Raw genomic sequence first — 20,570 nt, forward strand, 5'->3', positions numbered from 1 at the left:
TGCATGCTGACCAACGCAAGAAGCCTGACCAATAAGATTGAAGATCTGGAGTTGGTAGTGTAAAATACGACATAGTAGAAATAACTGAGACATGGTTAGATGACAGCTATGACTGGGCGGCTAACTTGCAAGGATACGATTTGTTTAGGATGGATCGTAAAAAAAGGAAAGGGGGTGGAGTCTGTCTATATATAAAGTCCACTTTAAAGCCCACTTTAAAGAGGGAAATGAAAAGGTGGAGTCTCTATGGGTGGAGATACAAGGAGAGAAAAGTAATAAAATCCTCATAGGGGTTTGTTATAAGTCACCAAATATAACAGAAACCACTGAAAATGTATTATTGAAACAAATAGACAAAGCAGCAAATCACAATGAGGTGATTATTATGGGGGACTTCAACTACCCCGACATAGACTGGGAAACTGAAACCTGCGTATCTCAGAAAGGAAACCAATTTCTGTCAGTGACCAAGGATAATTATCTGTCACAACTTGTGCAGGGCCCAACTAGAGGGACAGCCCTTCTGGACTTAATTTTAAGCAACAGGCCAGATAGAATAACAGAAGTACGAGTCGATGGGCACCTAGGGAACAGTGACCACAATATAATACAATTCCACTTGTCCTTCAGTAAGGTGCCCTGGAAGGGGGTTACAAAAACGCTGAATTTCAGGAAAGCAAAGTTTGATCAGCTTAGAGAGCACCTTCGCCGAATTGATTGGGACAATGTCCTCAAAAATAGGAGCACAGAAAATAAATGGGAAATATTTAAATCAGTTTTACACACCCACTGCGAGCTAGCCATACCGTACAGAAATAAAAGGGCTAGGAACAGGAGAACACCAATGTGGCTAAATAAGGATGTAAAAAGGGCAATAAATAACAAGAACAAGGCATTTAAGAAGATAAAACAAGAAGGCAATGAAAAAGCATTAAAAAGTTATAGAGAAAAAAATAAAATGTGTAAAAAACAAATACATTCAGCAAAAGTGGAAACTGAGAGACTCATTGCTAAGGAAAGTAAAACAAACCCCAAACTATTCTTTAATTATATAAACAGTAAAATGATTAAAATTGATAGTGTCGGCCCTTTAAAGAGCAATGAGGGTGAAATCATAGAGAGCGATGTGGGAAAAGCAAATGTTTTAAATACTTTTTTCTCAACAGTGTTCACACAGGAAAAGGATTTGCCAGGGGAAATGCAGAGTGATAATGTAAACTCCCCATTAAGTATTACCTGCCTAACCCAGGAAGAAGTGCAGAACTGCCTTAGTAAGATTAAAATTGACAAATCACCAGGCCCTGATGGCATTCACCCTCGGGTATTAAGGGAGTTAAGTAATGTGATAGACAGGCCTCTATTCCTTATATTCAAAGACTCTATAGAAACAGGGTCTGTTCCTTTTGATTGGCGGCAAGCAAATGTGGTACCAATATTCAAAAAGGGGTGTAAAAGGAACCTGGAAACTATAGGCCGGTAAGCTTAACATCTGTTGTGGGTAAAATTTTTGAAGGGTTTCTAAGGGATACCATTATGGAATATCTCAATGTTAATAAATGTTTAACTCCATATCAACATGGATTTATGAAGGATCGCTCCTGTCAAACTAACCTGATCAGCTTCTATGAGGATGTAAGCTCTCAAATGGACCAAGGAGAATCATTGGATGTCATTTATCTTGACTTCTCTAAAGCATTTGACACTGTCCTACATAAAAGATTGGTAAGTAAGATGAGAAAGATTGGGCTAGGGGAAAATGTGTGTAGATGGGTAGGTAGCTGGCTTAGTGATAGAAAACAAAGAGTGGTTATTAATGGTGCATACTCAGATTGGGCCAGGGTTACTAGTGGGGTACCACAGGGTTCTGTATTGGGCCCCCTACTATTTAATATATTTATTAATGATCTAGTGGATGGCTTACACAGTAAAATATCAGTATTTGCAGATGATACAAAACTATGTAAGGTAGTTAACACAAAGGAGGACAGTTTGCAACTACAGACAGATTTGAGTAAATTGGAGAATTGGGCTGAAAAATGGCAAATGAGGTTTAACACAGATAAGTGCAAGGTTATTCACATGGGAAGGAGAAACAGATGCTACAATTACTTACTGAATGGGAAACTGCTGGGGAAATCAGACATGGAAAAAGACTTAGGTATCTTAGTCAATAAGAAGCTAAATTGGAGTGCCCAGTCTCAGGCAGCTGCCACCAAAGCAAATAGGGTCATGGGATGCATTAGAAGAGGTCTGGGGACACAAGCCGAAAACATAATTCTCCCTCTGTACAAATCACTCGTCAGACCACACTTGGAGTATTGTGTGCAATTTTGGATGCCGGAGCTCAATAAAGACATTACTGAACTTGAAAGGGTTCAAAGGCGGGCTACTAAAATGATAAATGGAGTTGTTCACTACAATACCCAGAAAGGTTATCAAAATTAGGTCTATTTACTCTAGAAAAGAGAATACTTAGGGGAGACTTAATATATATGCACAAGTATATCAGAGGGCAATACAGAGATCTCTCCAATGAACTGTTTGTACCAAGGACTGTGACAAGAACAAGGGGGCATGCTCTTCGTTTGGAGGAAAGACAATTTCTGCACCAGCATAGAACAGGGTTCTTCACGGTAAGAGCAGTGAGATTCTGGAATTCTCTTCCTGAGGAAGTGGTGATGGCCAACTCACTGAATGAATTTAAGAAAGGAATGGATGCTTTTCTTGTGAGTAACAGTATAGAAGGTTACGAATAACATAATATTATAGGTAAATGGTTGACCCAGCTTAGGGGAAGGAATTTTTTTCCCTATGGAGAAAATTGGCTTCTACTCAGTGGGTTTTTTGCCTTCCCCAGGATCAACGATGCAAAACAGCTGCACTAAAAATAGGCTGAACTAGATGGACATAAGGTCTTCCTTCAGCCTTCAAAACTATGTTACTATGTGTGGTCAGAACTGTATTTGTAAATAATTACTCCAAAAAGGCCTTTAAAATAAGCCGCCAACGTGGCCGAAAAACAGGCCCATCTACAGAGTGCCCTGTAGCCACGCCCAGGGACAACACACAAAGTGGGTTAAGGCAGTTCCCACCAACCAAACTCCAGGTACAAGCACAAAGACAATTCCTGGATAGCAGCTTAAGCACTGGTCGCTGCAGTAACTGTGCTATTGTTTTCTTTTTCTTGTCTGGTTTTTGATCATTTTTACAATTTTTAAGAGTTTGTAGATTTTCATTAATTGTTGTTGTTAACAATTCTTGTTATGTTTCCTCAGTCCAGAAGTACTGAACTTAACTGGGGGGGAATGTGACACCCCAGAGTCTGGTTGTCACAGTGATATAACCTCCCTCTAATGGGTAAAGTCATGCTTGGAGGCAGAAAGGGACCCCCATGCCAGGTAGCATAGATTATATCACAATTTCCTGCTGCTGGTCATAAAAGGGAGATGCCTTATAAATTCTGGCCAGCAGAGGGGGTTGGTGAGTCATCTAGAAATCAGCTGAGTGGGTAGTCATGGAAATGAAGCAGCTGTGAGGAGAAATAATGACAGTTAAACGTGAGGACGTGAGGTAAAGAGATCTTTCTGAAAGATGAAGACAGGGAGCTGATCTGTGAAGAGGGAAAGGACAAGAGCAGTGACTGAGAGACTCTAGGGAAGCTAAAATACTGCATATAGCAGACCCCTGAGTGAAGCGCTAATAAAGAGAAAAGGGACATCTGAGTCCTAGGCTGACAGGAGCTGTACGCCTTGATAGCCGAATCTGAAAGTACAGGGGATTGTAAATTCCTGTGCACACCTGAGGGCACGTCAGCGGATAAGGAGCCCGGGGCCAACGGTGAAGAGAACGGTACCCGTGGAATAGGCTCACGCTGACAGGCGTACAGGTTAGTGAAACCATCACGAATAGAGGGTCGCAGCATAGTTATATACAGCGGAGACCCACACACAAAGCACAGAAAGGAAGGTCCTAAATCCCTACCTGGCAAGGTGGATCCCCTGAAAGCCTCCAGGCGAGCCGGACTCATTCCATCACCTGTATGTGGTACTCTGGACTGCAACCTATTACCAGTAAAAAGGTAAAGAAACTGCACCTCTCTGTGTCCTTCTCACTTATCTGCACCCCAGCGTTTACAGCCATTTTTACTATTTATTTAACATCTTTGCCCTGGGACTACAGCCCTACCTGTGGACGGCTACAACATCATGGCTGCGCCCAACATCCATCCCACAGGAACAACACCGCAGCGCTGGTCACCTCTGACCAGAATACCACAGGTGGCGTCACGTATTTCACCATCTAATAACTTTAATCTTCATTTTTACCATATAAATACCACACAACTTACCCTTATTTTTATTACTGGATGGCTCTGGGCCACGGTCCGGGTCGCTGCCGCCGTGACACCATCCCCCCATGGAAGTCGACGGGCCCGGTACCGAGTACCCCCAGGCCCCGCAGGGCACTCCAGGTGCTACTACTCAATACTGAGCAAAGAGTCTGAATACTTATGACCATGTGATATTTCAGTTTTTATTTTTTAATAAATTTGTAAAAATTTCTACATTTCTGTTTTTTTTCAGTCAAGATGGGGTGCAGAGTGTACATTAATGAGAAAAAAAATGAACCTTTTAGAATTTACCAAATGGCTGCAATGAAGCAAAGGGTGAAAAATTTAAAGGGGTCCGAATACTTTCCGCACCCACTGTAAGAGGTAAATGCAAATTTTGCCCTTGATGCCCTGAAAACTTTTGCTGTATGTAAGCACCATGACCTCAAGTAGAAGAGAGCCATCTGATGTGATCTCATCTTTTCAAGGACTTTAGATTCCATCTAAAATGGATTATTTACATATGGCTGCAGTTTTTCCAATTCCGGGACCGAAGGCAAAATTTGTGCATGAAGTTTAATGGTAAGTGCCTCCATTTTCATCAACATCTACAAAGTACACATAAAAAATACTCAGAGAAAAACCCCAATAAGATAAAATCTTGCTAGTTGCAGCACGGCAGGCTTTTTACTGTAGTGTTCATCTCCCTGCTGTGGCCACCAGGTGTCACAGTCATCAAACCCCTTCTGTACCGAGCAGGAGAAAAACGCACAAGCTAGGTTAGAGTAATAGATCAGAATAAAAGTGAGAATGACACTAATATAATCATTATAAATAGATAAATAATAAACTTTTTTGCAACATAAAAACCTATTTCATTCAAAAGGAAATATTTTTTCTTACTCATTACGTGAAATGAATGTGATGAAAATTAGAACTCTAGTGAATTGGGAAATTTGAAGCAAATAGTGCCTTGACCTCTAATGAAAAACACTAAAAAAATAAATAATGTCAGAATGAAAATGCAAACAATTTCTTGTAAAATCACGATCACAACGCAACTGCAGTTATTCTCCAAAGGGTAAAAAGTTGCAGACGACTATGAAAAATGCTTGACACAGTTGCAACGTGTGCAATGTCACTCCCAACGTTTAGGCCACATTTGGCTAATTAAGGCAGGACTTGGGTTCTGGCATTCTTGCGGATGTTATTACGACAAGGCAGTAATAGGCACTCATGGTAGTGGCTTCAACGAGATAATGCACCTGTTGCGTTAGAAAGATTGTTCCGGAATGGTATGAAGAACATGAGAAGTGTTTAAGATGTTGACTTAAATATCTTAAGGGTGAATGCACACAGTGCGGATTCTGCTGCAGATTTTTCGGCGCGAATTTGCAGGTAAATCCGCAGGTAAAATGACCTGCGGTTTACCTGCGGATTTGCCTGCTTTTTTCCCCTGCGGTTTGACACCTGGACAATGGAACAGGTGTCAAACTGCTGCGGAATCCGCAGAAAGAATTGACATGCTGTGGATTTAAAACCGCAGCAAATCCACGTGGAAATATCCGCAGCATGTGCACTGCGATTTCTAAAATCCATTGGCTAACATTGTACTGTACCTTGCTTGCAGATCCGCAGCAAAATCCACACCGTGTGCACACACCCTAAAGATGTTTTCCAGTTTTGAAAACTCCTCTCCCGCAAATTTAGTAGTATTTTTTATTTTAAACTCTGGCCAGTGATGTTTTATTTGCTGGGATGGATGCTGTTATTTAGTGACAATCGCTATTTTCGCTGCTGCAGATCTAGCAGTGCTCAGAATGCTGAGCTGTGTGTAACTCTGCCCACATGACCAGCAGTTTTCTTTGTGCGTTGTAAATTGATAGAAAGTTGCTAATCAGTGATGAGGGGCAGATTTGGACCGGGAGGTACAAGACACTTTGTCCTGTAGTGATAATCTCCTGCATGATAAAGCACTAATTTTATTGAAACAACAGCACACAGCCCAGTAAGTGACACATCGCTGGAATTAGGGTCTCTCCACCACTACATTATACTGCTCTCGGGTTACGCAGCAGAAAAACCTACTGACAGATTCTCTTTAGTCTGATTGATGATCTGTGGGATGAGCTAAAAACCCAAGTCCATGGAGGTTCCAACTCATAATTTACAGTATTCAGAGGACCTCCTGCTAACATTTTGGTGACAGATATCTATCAGAGTCCATGTGTTGTGTTAGAGTTTTTTTTATGGTAGGGGGAACTAGACAATATTAGGATTTAACATGAATGCAGATTGTATGTGTATGTATAGACGTTTGTATGAAGTTTGTATTTTTTTCCTTTGAGTTTTCCTTGGATGCTTGCGTTCCAAAAACAGACTGACAGGTTATCTAAAAAGAAATTGTCGTTGTGAGTCCATGGGGGCAGGTACGCATAAGAGACCTTAGACTCTTTTTACAGATGGGACAAACAATGTTAAATTAAGAAGGTATTTATTTATGCAAATATTTCCTATGTTAGAACATAAACGCATCCAAAATACGGATTCTAATGTAGCGTTTGTTAATAGATTACAGTGACTGCTGATGGGAATACGGCTCTGAATGAAGAAGAGCGGAGATGAGACGATATATTAATAATGGGTATGTAACCTGATTTACTGTATTTATGCTGCCGCTGAAAGCCGGTGGGGATTAGCCGAAAGTTCAGCTTGTCTTGGTTGCTTAGCAATATTTTCTATCTCTATTCAGCCGATTTATTTATTAAAACAAACTTACCTGTAACCTGTGCCTGAATGTCAGCCTGCTTGAAAAGAGGTGCAACGTGCCGGGAATACACATTGGACGCTTCTCCTTTATGGCTGTGAGGGTTAACGATGACTTTAAGGTGTTTTGGTCGACTTGGGAAACCTAAAAGATTAAAAGTACAAGGTTACAATATTATTAAAAGTCAGGAAAGAAAATATAGATTAGGACAACGTAAAGGGGATTGTCCCGGATTAGGCTAGGGTCAAACGACCGCATTTACTGTCATCCGAGAGAATCGGGCCGATCATGCTGATCAGAGTTTGATTGTAGTGTGATACTATTTTCTCAAATGAGGAGAAGATGGGGGAAAAAAATACTCCATCTTCTCCATTCAGTATGTTTGATATAAACTTGTAGAACATTTATTTGGAAAACATAGTACCATGCAAGTGAACAGAATTTCTTTAAAAATCTGTGCCAATTTGGTAGCAATTTCCCATTGTTTTTATTTTTCTCCGAAAATTATGTATCATTGTAAATTTTCAAATGTATGTGTCTTCTTGAATATGCTGGGAAAAAAAAATTAGTATCTACCGGTAAATGGATTCCATTATTACTGTTGCCACCATCATCTATAGGACGTAAGTAAGCGCCAGCAGCTATCATCCGTGGGATTTCTTGTTAAAACACGTTTAACATATGTCATTTTTTTTTCACTGGACTCCACTGGATGGAATAGTACGGTCTACGGTGCCGTTGGATCAGCAGCTTTGAGTGAAGAGGTGCAGAAAAGATTTCCATTTGCTAAAAGGAAGCAGTGTCCTTATACAGGGTGGAAAATTGAAAAACAAAGTATGTGACAAACCATGAACATCTCTAAAAAAAAATATCGATTAAATGACTTTTTTATCTTTGCTTTTTTATTTTCTAAGCAGACCTATTTCATATGGATAGAAATTCCAATCGGCACTCAGAATAAACGATGCTCCTGTCTAGGGTCGGCAATGCAAGCCATTTCAAACAATGATAAAAAGATCGACGCTCGCTTGCAAATTTGCAGAGTTTGTAAATCTTGATTCCACCTTCGTCAGTGCACGTGATATGTTTCGTCTTTCATCTCAAACTGCAGATTAAATAGGAACTCTTCATATGCACTGAAGAGCATGGACTAAAATGTACAAACTCTGAAATTTTACAAGTGAGTGCCGGTCTTTCTATCATTGTAAGGCTATGTTCACACACAGCGTTTTTGCTGCATTTTTTTTTCTGCAAATCGTAAGCTTCGTTTCACAGTACCTGCACATTGCAATTTCAAAAAACTCATGCAAATACGTTGCTTTATTTTCCAGACTGATTTGGAAAATGGCTGCGTTTTTGCAAACTGCAGCATGTCAATTCTTTCAGCATATTTGCAGCGTCTTTTCACCCATAGGAAACAATAGGGAAGAGCAGAAATGCAACTAAAACGCAGGTATCAGTTTTCACTGTGTGGAAGTTAAATCACGTTTTTTAGGAGGGCACAAAACTACCAACAGGCACGAGAGACAAAAAAAAAATGCAGCAAAAAAAAAACGCAGCAAAAAATGCTTTTTTTATGCAAATTCTTTACTGCCAAGAGAGCAGGTTTCGCTTGCGGCCCCCCCCCCAAAAAAAAGCGCAGCTAAAAAGCAATGTGAGAATTTAGCCTTAGACGTATTTCATGGTGTTTTGCGCTATAGACTTGGATAAGGTGGCCAAAAATGTCAATGCAAAAATAATGAAAAATGTAAAAAAAAAAATAAAATAAAAAACAGCTTTTGAAAACTCCAGTTTTACATGCATGTTATACGCAACTGGAAATCATAGTTGCAGCGTGTAAAGAAGAGAAATAGAAAAGTTTCTACATTGTGATACATTAACGTAAACAATTAACAATGAAAAAGTTTTTAAAGTTTCACTATGCAGGAGAACAAAAAGCCGGGATATCCGGTGCACAAATCCTTTGAAAAGGTCGCAGCAGACAAACTTACGGAGCTGTTGTTGCTTATCATAAAGCAATTTAATAAAATTAATGTAGAAGTAAGAGCTAAAATTTGATACCCAAGTAGCCCAAGGCAAGTGAATCGCTGACCTGCTAATGAGGCTATGGGTATGAAGATACTTTTGCAGCTTGTCCGGGACAAGAGGCGCTTCTGCTGCACCTACTGCATGATGTAAGGAAAAAGGTTCAGGTCAGAGTTCAGATCTGCGACAGAGGGTCCGGGAAAGAAAATATCCTGAGGGATTGGATGGGAAACGCCTCTCAGCAGGGATTTGATGATAGTGCTGCTGGCACAGTTGGTGTGGAGATTTGATACTACAATTTTCTGGATTTGTAGACGCTATATCACTTAGGCCACAGCAGGAGCAGGTGCACAGGAAATTCGCTACTACTACCAAGCCTCGTAAACCAAAAGAAAAGAAAATGGCAACGTAATTAATTTTAACAACCCACTGTCATTTGCCCTATTAATTTTAATATATTTCGCTTTGCAAAACAACTTCAATAAAATTAGCATTAAACCCAAACAGTGGCTATGATGTTAATTTTAGGCCTCTAGAGAGGGTGGATAATTAATATCAGGTATTTTTACCAGAGAGCAGTAATTTAGAAGAGGAATTGGAGGGGACAGATCTATTTTTTTTCCAAAGATTTAATTTTTTTTCTTAATTATAATTAGTAAATTTATAATGTAAGTAAAAAAAAAAAAATTAATAATCCTGATACGGTAATTATTAATTCTTTGCACAATTTTCTGTTTCTAAACGTCATTAAACAAATATCACGCTGGTAATCATTCTAAACAGAAAATTATTGCCTACAGTGGCCGAGTAATGGCGTAAATTGAAACTCCAGATGAGATCGTGTTCATTAAGGCTAACGCAACGGAAGCATATATAATGTTTCCACAGCAGCTTTGGGAATGTCCTAATCCGATATAAGAACAAAAAAAAAGCCATCATTAAAGCGTTTTGCATAGGCGTCCAAAAATTAACCCCTCAATATCCGAGCTATTAAAGCGTTTCGTATAGGCGTCCAAAAATGAACCCCTCAATATCCGAGCTTGCAATTAAAAAACTGACAGTTAAAAAGAAATATGGCTACAGGATAGCAACACAGAAGAAATTATAGTCCCAGCTGCGTCCCCAGAGATCGGATGTAAAGGAATTAGTGATATTAGCATAAACAGTGCGTGGAATTGACAGTGGTGCTCGGCTCCATCGCCACCTGGACTCTGATTAAAAGCCACGATACGACCATTGATTTTTTTTCCATGTTACATTGTACGGTCCCAGAATGAAGGCCATTTGGATAAGTTCTTTTCTTTGTAGGTGTTTATTCCTGTAACTGGCAGTAATGAACCGACATCTTAATTGCAAATTCGGGGATTGCTGATGAATGGTAATGGCAGTGACGGAGATTTAGGTGACAGAATGTTTTAGTCAATGAAGAATGATCAGGGGAAGCTCCGGTTACATGTTAGTACCGTAGGGATCTGTACATGGGTCTTCTCCATTCTAACTGTTCATTAGGGACATAAATATGATATAATGACAAAGGTACAATTAGGCTTGTATTCTTCGATGTACATGAGGCCCTGGATTTTGCTGGATAACAGATATTACTCAAACAGACAACTTATATCACAAAATGGTAAAAAAAAAAACCAGTAAAGATAAAGTGAAAAAAAAAAACATTAAAGTGAATCTGTCAGCAGTTTTGGCCGATATAAGATGGGGCCACCACCTTTCAGGGCTTATCTAGGGCATTCTATAATGCTGTAGATAAGCCCCCAATCAGACCTGCAAGATAAGAAAAATAAGTTTTATTATATTGACCCAGGGGTTGGCCTGTCCGATGGGTGTCACAGGTCCGGGTCCAGCGCCTCCCATCTTCTTGCGATGCTGCCCTCCAACTTGCTTCATTGCTCCCTGGCATTGCGCTCCTGTGCAGGTGTACTTATCTGCCCTGTTGAGTGCAGAGCAAAATACTGCAGTGCACAACACCTGGGCCTCTCTGACCTTTCCTGGTGCCTGCCAACTGCAGTACTTTGCTCTGCCCTTAACAGGGCAGAGAAGTACGCCTGCGCAGGAGCGGAGGTTGGCATCCTGATGAAACATAAAGGGCGCCCTTGCTCAACGAGGACTGGCCCTAGGGTCCCTATCAGGTCTTGTGGCCTATATTATGCCTTATTCAGATCCTAATTATAAAATTGAGTAAATTGAGCAAAAAGATTAATGTTAATTGATAAGGGACAGATAAAGACCCCTGACAATTACGATCATATAGTAATGTAGTAAGATTTATAGAGTCGGCGACACTTCTATATCGTCACATTAGTAGTCTAGTCACAATAATAGTGGCCACAATCATAACATGTAGTTTATAACAACACAGCCCAAGTATCTCAGACATAGTTATTAATAATAATAATAATAATAATAATAATGTGTCTAAAGGGAATAGAATCAATAATATAACGTTAATGATATAGCAATAGTAGTGTGCCATAACCTATTGTTACCACTGTCTATTAACAGTTATAGCAGTGGTCTATGTAACTCAGATGCAAACAAATTATAGTGTCTTCAAGAGGTTTATATAAGGGTATTGTCACAACTCTTTTGTCAGGTGTCCCAGGACCAGAGGCTCCTTCCCTGTCCCTAATGCTAGGTGCACCCTAGCTCTCCCTGTTCCCCAGATTACTCCTGATGGTGAAGATGTCAGGGCCACATACTTTGCCTTAGCTCCTGAATCCACTCTCAGTCTGTCCCTTTCCCCCTACCCAGGGAAGAGGGGAGTAGTAGTATATCGTAGTACACCAAGAAGACTAACAAGGCAATACAAAAAGTGATAAAGAAAAATTCCAAACAAACAAATATACTTACAAATATAACAGAGGAATGAACAAGGGAGTGGAAGATGGGGTTAAACCAAAGTAGGAGTAGAAAGGGAATTATCACACACTCAAAACCTAGGAACAGTCACAGATAAACCCGCCAAAAGCCTTCTCCTATAATAACCAACAACAACCTCCAGCCATGCAGCATAAGCTAACTCTGACACTCTGACACTGAGTGCTAGCCAGGACCCAGATTATATAGGAGATGGGAGTGGCTAACAGTGCACAGCTGGGAGCCTTATCTCCAGGAGTTATCAACAGAGCAGATTAACCCCTGCACTGCCTAAATAAATTTACACTGTTTAATAAGAAGGAGAAGTGCTTCTAATCAGTGTAGGAGTAGGAGAAATCAGACGCTGTGGTCGTCTAGCTCATCTCTGTCGCAGTAAACCCATTCCTGCATGTATATACAGTATTTGCACCAATGCATATCAATATTCAATGCATTTCCCATCCAGCGTTAGAGGTTCTTTAGGAGTCAATACAATGTTAGATTTGCAAAAAATAATATAGTCAAAGTACTTGGCTTTCTATATAGGTCAAGTTGTCTCCTGTTTCAGAAGAGGTAAGTTCCACCCTAAATCAAGAATCAAGGTAACCCCATGTGTAGCATGTGCACTGGTTGTAAGGCATCACCATATATCCAGACCCGGATATAACCTCCACATGTGTAGAAACCTCACCCATAAATAACATTTAGGGTAGGTGTGAAATTGAGGTCCTCCTTGCCCGTAGATGAGGAAATAAGACAATGCCAGTTGTTGGCTCTTGAAGGATTATGGTGCTGATCCCAGTTAGACCCATAATAATGGGTTTTCAAAAAATTATTTACTTTATCATTGGTAAATTGCATCACATTACTCCTTTTAGGACTTCAAGAAAAGATAAAGATTAATAGATTTCTTTTCTGCCGCCCATAGAAAAATATTGTATGTGCTACATATATAATTCCCACCTAACCCCTAAACATACCGCAGTCTTTACCAGGACATTTATTAAGTTATTAACTCGCAGGCAATAGAATGATGGCGTAATACAAAGGTATTCTTCCTAACTCTCTTTAGAGTTGCCAGATCATTTATCTGACGGTCCAGAGCGGCTCACAAGGACAAGCATCAGATGACATGTGTTGACTAGGCCTCCTCCATTAGACTGTTCTGAGAAGTTATACCCTCACTGCCAACAGATTCCATCTAGGAGAGGCGATATCCACATATAGTCCTTAATTCTTCATAGAAAGAAGTCTTGGACATGTCGTGCAAACAAGATGCCAATTATTCACCTAGCTCAGGGTGGTGACCATTCACTTATATTCTAGCAGTTCATTGGAGTACATAGATGGCGGAGGGTTAATAGATACCTGTAAAAAGAGCTCACCTAGAAATGTATCCACTCAAAGAAATGTATGAAAAATAAAAAAAAAATGTATAAATAATATAATAACCATAAAAGTAAAATTCAGACAAAGGAACATTAATATCTCTGGACGTAGACTTATAACCTTGAGATTGTTGATATTTTTCAACAAAACTGGTTCTCAAGTCGTCAGACAGTTCTCATCTCCTCTTTTTGTTCTTCAGTACATTTTATAAAATCTCTGATTATGTTCATACAATTGTAGGACTGTACTCGCTTCTCCCCTTAATCCCCCCTTTTGTGGTAAGTAAAATTTGAAAAAAATATCTAAAAAGGCCAAACTGGAATCTAGTAAATTAAATTTTGCAATGAAGAGTTTCATATCGAAAACATATTAACTTGAAAGCACTTTATGTATTTTTAAAATCCACGTCCTACAATACAATCCTCTTCTAATCTGCCGACAAACGGCTCTATTCCATCATCTGAGGTCTGTAAAATAAATTGTACGTAGCTACCGAACCTACTTTGTAAGAGCGCCCAGTATATTGATGTTACATTGTTTGGATTTTCTAAGACCATTATGTCCGATTGAGCGCTAACTGGAGTATAATATTTAAATCCCATTGTAAGATGGCAATTCATATTCTATTACTTTCTCTTCAGCTTTCAGAACTGTAGAGAAGCAGCAGAGGGATAAAGAATGGCCAACTGTTCCTCTCATAGTAACAAACCTACTAATATGTGCTAGTTTAAACTTGATCTATCTGTGAATCAGTGATCCATGAAAAGTGGGGGTTAATCACGGTGTTCACTAAACAAAAGCTGATAGGGTAGCAGAGACGCTACTTGCAGACTCACATCTGTGCAGTTTTAGGGCTCCAATTTATGGTCAATGGGTTCATGCAAAAAAACAAAAAAAATCCAAGTTCTTTGAAATATATTACATTCAAGTACATACATTAATCACTGAAGAAGGAAAAGCAGTTTAATCTAAATGCAACTAATACATTTTAGCTGTCATTTGCCGTTGCTGCTACAGATAAACTGTACACGTTAATCATAAGCCACCATAGTTAATAAGTAACATAAAGAATATCATAAACGGTTATAGCAACGTTCGCGCTTGTGAAGTCAAGAAACAAAATATCAACTCTGTTCTAAAAGCTGAATTTTGATTTGATTTTTTATAGCTTTCACAATAGCTTTTCCATCGTTGAAAAAATCCTGAAATATAAAAATACAAACAACAAAAACAAAGTACAAAACAACAAAAAAAAGTAATAAGAATTTAATAAGAATTAAATATTAATAAGATTTGTACCTAATTTAAATATAAATCTATTTCTTAAAATGGATAAATGAAGGTACCTAGCTATATACACATACACTAAAGGAGATATCTAGATGGGCACTAGCACTATTTTGCTCACTTGAAAAGGTTCCTTACAGAACCGAAATGTTGTGGACGTGGGCTGGGAATGAGTACAAGGCTACACTTTTATTTAAATGGAAATGCTGCCATTCTACATTGTTTCATATACAGTCATTGCCAAAAGCGTTGGCACCCTTGAAATTATTTCAGAAAATGAAGTATTTCTCCGAGAATATTATTGCAATTCCACATGTTTTGTTATGCAAGTTTCCTTTTTGTGTATTGGAACAACACAAAAAAACACAGAGGAAAAAAGGCAAATTGGACATAATTGTTGTCACCTTTCCAAAATTTGTGTCAAGCATGTGATGCTTGATCAAACTCACCTGGTGAAAGCAACAGGTGTGGGCAATATGAAAATCACACCTGAAACCAGATAAAAACGGGAGAAGCTTACTCAACCTTTGCATTGTGTGTCTGCGTGTGCCACACTAAGCATGAAAAACAGAAAGAGGAGATGAGAACTGTCTGAGGACTTGAGAATCAATTTTGCTGAAAAATGTCAACAATCTCAAGGTTATAAGTCTACCTCCAGAGATATTAATGTTCCTTTGACCACAATGTGCAACATAGTCACAAAGTTTACAACCCAAAGCACTGTCGCTAATCTCCCTGGACATGGATGGCTGAGAAAAATTAATAAAGGTTTGAAACTCAAGAAGGTTCGGATGGTGGATAATCAGCCCCAATTAAGCTCCAAAGAAATTTAAACTGTCCTGCAGGCTCAGGGTGCATCAGTGTCAGCATGAAGTTTCCATTAATATTTGAATGAAATGAAACGCTATGGCAGGAGGACTTCAATGCTGGCACAGAGACACAAAAAAGCTAGGCTGCAGTTTGCCAAAAAGTACATGATGTATCAACAAAAAAAGTCCAAAAAATGAATAGGGCACTTCACATAAATGTAACAACTAGTCCCCCATATTCAAATGGAGGACACAAGAAGAGATCTCTTCTTGTGCCCTCCATTTGTATATGGGGGACTAGTTGTTACAAAAAGTGCATGAGTAAGCTAAAATCCTTCAGGGAAAGTGTTTTGTGAGACTAAAATAGAGCTTTTTGGTAAAGCACATTATTCTACTGTTTACTGAAAATGGAATGAGGCTTACAAAGAAAAGAACACAGTACCTACAATCAAATAGTGTGGAGTTTCAAAGATGTTTTGCTGCCTCTTGCACTGGGTGTCTTGACTGTGTGTAAGGCATCATGAAATCTGAAGATTACCAAAAGATTATGGGTCGCAATGTAGTGCCTTGTGTCAGAAAGCTGGATTTGCGTCCTAGGTAGGACAAGGACATATTTCAAGAACCCCCCTTAAATGGATAGAAACAATGCACTTGAGAGTTTTGAAGTGGCCAGCAGTAATTCCTGATCTGAATCCCATTGAACATCTGTGGAGAGATCTTAAAATTGCTGTTGGGAGAAGGCACCCTTCAATTTGAGAGATCTGAAGCAATTTACAAAGAAAAATTCCAGTTGAGAGGTATAAGATGTTTGCTGATGGTTATAGGAAGCAATTGATTGCAATTATTTATTCGAAAGGGTGTGCAACCAAATATTAACATGAGAGCGCCAACATTTTTGTGCGGCCAATTTTTGGGGTTTTGTGTGAAATGATGTCCAAGTTGCCTTGTTTTCCTCAGTTTGTTGGGTTGTTCCAATACACACAAATTAAGTAAAGATGTGTACAACAAGAAGTGTAATTGCAATAATTTTCTGGGAGAAATACTTCATTTTCTGGGTGCCAGGGTGCCAACACTTTTAGCCATGACTATATACAGTCATATGTTAAAGTTTGGGCACCCCCATTAATGTTAACCTTTTTTCTTTATAACAATTTTGGTTTTGCAACAGCTATTTCAGTTTCATATATCTAATAACTGATGGACTCAGTTATATTTCTGGATTCAAATGAGGTTTATTGTACTAACAGAAAATGTGCAATCTGCATTTAAGCAAAATTTGACCGGTGCAAAAGTATGGGCACCTCAACATAAAAGTCACATTAATATTTCGTAGATCCTCCTTTTGCAAAAATAACAGCCTTTAGTCGCTTCCTGTAGCTATTAATGAGTTCCTGGATCCTGGATGAAGGTATTTGTGACCATTCCTGTTTACAAAACAATTCCAGTTCAGTTAAGTTTGATGCTCGCCGAGCATGGACAGCCCGCTTCAAATCATCCCACAGATGTTCAATGATATTCAGGTCTGGGGACTGGGATGGCCATTCCAGAACATTGTAATTGTTCCTCTGCATGAATGCCTGAGTAGATTTGGAGCGGTGTTTTGGATCATTGTCTTGCTGAAATATCCATCCCCTGCGTAACTTCAACTTCGTCACTGATTCTTGCACATTATTGTCCTGAATCTGCTGATACTGAGTTGAATCCATGCGACCCTCAATTTAACAAGATTCCCGGTGCCGGCATTGGCCACACAGCCCCAAAGCATGATGGAACCAAATTTTACTGTGGGTAGCAAGTGTTTTTCTTGGAATGCTGTGTTTTTTAGCCTCCATGCATAACGCCTTTTTGTATGACCAAACAACTCAATCTTTGTTTCATCAGGACCTTCTTCCAAAATGTAATTGGCTTGTCCAAATGTGCTTTTGCATACCTCAGGCGACTCTGTTTGTGGCGTGCTTGCAGAAACGGCTTCTTTCGCATCACTCTCCCATACAGCTTCTCCTTGTGCAAAGTGCGCTGTATTGTTGACCGATGCACAGTGACACCATCTGCAGCAAGATGATGCTGCAGGTCTTTGGAGGTGGTCTGTGGATTGTCCTTGACTGTTCTCACCATTCTTCTTCTCTGCCTTTCTGATATTTTTCTTGGCCTGCCACTTCTGGGCTTAACAAGAACTGTACCTGTGTTCTTCCATTTCCTTACTATGTTCCTCACAGTGGAAACTGACAGGTTAAATCTCTGAGACAACTTTTTGTATCCTTCCCCTGAAAAGCTATGTTGAATAATCTTTGTTTTCAGATCATTTGAGAGCTGTTTTGAGGAGCCCATGATGCCACTCTTCATAGGAGAATCAAATAGGAGAACTACTTGCAAGTGGCCACCTTAAATACCTTTTCTCATGATTTGATACACCTGGCTATGAAGTTCAAAGCTCAATGAGGTTACAAAACCAATTTAGTGCTTCAGGAAGTCAGTAAAAAGTAGTTAGGAGTGTTCAAATCAAGAAAATTATAAGGGTGCACATACTTTTGCACCTGTCAAATTTTGTTTAAATGCAGATTGCACATTTTCTGTTAGTACAATAAACCTCATTTGAATCCAGAAATATAACTGAGTCCATCAGTTATTAGATATATGAAACTGAAATAGCTGTTGGAAAAACCAAAATTGTTATAAAGAAAAAAGGTTAACATTAATAGGGGTGCCCAAACTTTAACATATGACTGTATACACTAACAAGCAAAAGGGTAGCAATGTTTTGAACTTTTGACTTTCAGGTTTCCAATCTCACCTTCCACAACTGCTTTGAATGTGAGACTACCGTCGTTTTATAGACAACAATCTTGTGTACCTCATATGTAAATTTGTAATATATGATTTTTATAATATGATTAATTATGCAGATTATTGTCATGCCACTGCATTGTTACTGTTTTGTTTCTGAAAATCTACATTTTAATTACTGTGTTAGTATTTTGTAAATTCACCTTCGGCTTTCAACACTGCCTGAATCCTTCTGGTCATGCTCTCATTCAGATTCAAGCATGTCTCAATCTAAATCTGATCCCAGGTATCTTCTACACATTCCCAGAGTTGGTGTACACTGGTTAACTCACGTGGGTATGTATTCAGTTTTTTCTTCAACTCTACACGCAAGTATTCAATTGGGTTGAGGTCTGGGGACTGTGGGGCCAATCCAGTGTCACAGTCCAATTCTTGGATCTGCGTCAGGTTCGGAATTCCCTCATTTTATTTTTCCTTTCAGGCCTTTGGGGACCTAATATGGGTTTTTTGCCCCCGGTGGTCACAGGTGTTATTACATGTCTGTTGTTTTCCCTGCTGATGTGACCACTCCTCCTTTGCTATATAAGGTCACCTGGTCTATCAGCTGGGGTTGCTTATAGCAGGTCCTTGGTGGATTCCAACCACGGTGAAGTTAGCAGCTGGCTCTGAGGTGTTTAGCCACTGCTGAAAGCTGATCTGATGATGAACTCTGCTGCCCGATGTTTGCAGCAGAGAAAGATGGTGAAGGTAGCAGCTGGCTCTTAGGTGTCGAGCCACTCCTGAAGATGGTGAAGGTAGCAGCTGGCTCTTAGGTGTTGAGCCACTGCTGAAAGCTAATCCGGTGATGAACTCTGCTGCCCGGTGACTGCAGCAGAGAAAGATAAGTGTTTTGTTGTTTTCCCCCATTTGGTGTATTTTCCTTCGTGTGTATTAGTGCAGCGGTGGGACCAGTGTCCGCACTAACCAGTTCCCTAGTAAGGGATAGGTGCAGGGCTAGTGAGGGATTCAGGTATCCTGGTTGGCAACAAGTGAAGAGCCTGTATAGGGAGCATTAGGAGTGTTCAGGGACACTGCCTCAGGGGAGTGCAGGAGGTCTCCACGTCCTGGTTCCCTATTGCAGGGCCCACCATTGTAACTGTTTCCCCGGTGTTCCCCTTTGGTCTTGTTGTTTCAGTTACCGACCTGTGGGTCGTGTCACACAGGACAGGTATACGTGACAGTCTTGTTGTTTCAGTTACTGACCTGCGGGTCGTGTCACACAGGACAGGTACACGTTACATCCAGCTCCTCTACTTCATTGTCACTGAACCATTTTTCGACAATCTCGATGAATGCTTTGGGTCATAGTTCTCCTGGAACACAATGTCGTCCTTTTCATACCCATAGTACTCAAGTGTAAGAAGTAACTTGTCTTGTAGGATACTCACAAATAGCTCAGCATTGAGACCACCATTGATCCTGGTCAAATATCCAACGCCTTCAATTTTTCGATCTATTAGCCTCTTTTTCTCCATGTTTCTTCCAGACTTATTTGCAGCCATCAGAGCCTAGTCTATTGATTTTCATCTCATCACTCCAAATCACCCATTTCCAATCTTCTACTGTCCACTTTACATACCTTTTTGCAAACTCAAGCCAACGCTTCATATGACAATATTAAGGTTGAGGCATCTTCAACTTTTTTCGGGCTATCATTCCAGACTTGCCTAACATGTGTCGCATGGTGCTTGCATGATTCTCATTCTCTGTGATCTCACTACTACGAAGCATACGAGCCACCTTCACTGCTGTGTTTCTCATGCAAGAACTGATAAACCTTGTGAGGAGCTGACTTGTTGACCACTATATTTTCCCTGGATATCCGCCTCTTGGCTTTTGAATGGATGGACAGACTTAGTTTCATACTCTTCCAACTGTCGTGGCACTTACGTAATGCAGTTTAGCAATTTTCTTGGCCGAGAGAGTGCTATTGATGAGTTGGATAATGCTGTTTCTCTTTTCTTGGGAAATCTTTTTCATGGCTGCTCAATTCCAACCGGTGACCTTTTGGTTGTGAATCAACTTAATACCACTCTGTGCTATTAGGGAATGTGAGAACAGGTTGTAATTTGTAGTATACATGTAGATGCATAATACTATGTGTGGTCATCATAATGTAAGAGACATCACACTTTGTGGTGGACACTATCGGACACCATATAATGTGGGAAGGTACTGTAGACATCTCAGTGTGTGGATTCACTGAGGGGTCATAATTTTGCAGGAGGCCTCATAATGTGTAAGGGAGACATTTTGTGGGAAAGGCACT

General features: G+C 39.8%; 1 protein-coding gene across 2 annotated transcripts in view; it reads right to left on the reverse strand.

Annotated features, from left to right (window-relative positions):
- Positions 1-20,570, reverse strand: part of CERKL (CERK like autophagy regulator) — a 285,626-nt gene that overhangs the window by 104,533 nt on the left and 160,523 nt on the right. For both annotated transcript variants that reach the window (XM_073577491.1, XM_073577490.1), the window contains one exon: positions 7,110-7,241. In XM_073577491.1, coding sequence (XP_073433592.1) covers positions 7,110-7,241 — 132 coding nt within the window. The remainder of the gene's footprint in view (positions 1-7,109; positions 7,242-20,570) is intronic.

This window comes from Dendrobates tinctorius, unplaced genomic scaffold (genome assembly GCF_039654945.1).
Source record: "Dendrobates tinctorius isolate UK_male_01 unplaced genomic scaffold, ASM3965494v1 ptg000056l, whole genome shotgun sequence".
NCBI lineage: Eukaryota > Metazoa > Chordata > Amphibia > Anura > Dendrobatidae > Dendrobates > Dendrobates tinctorius.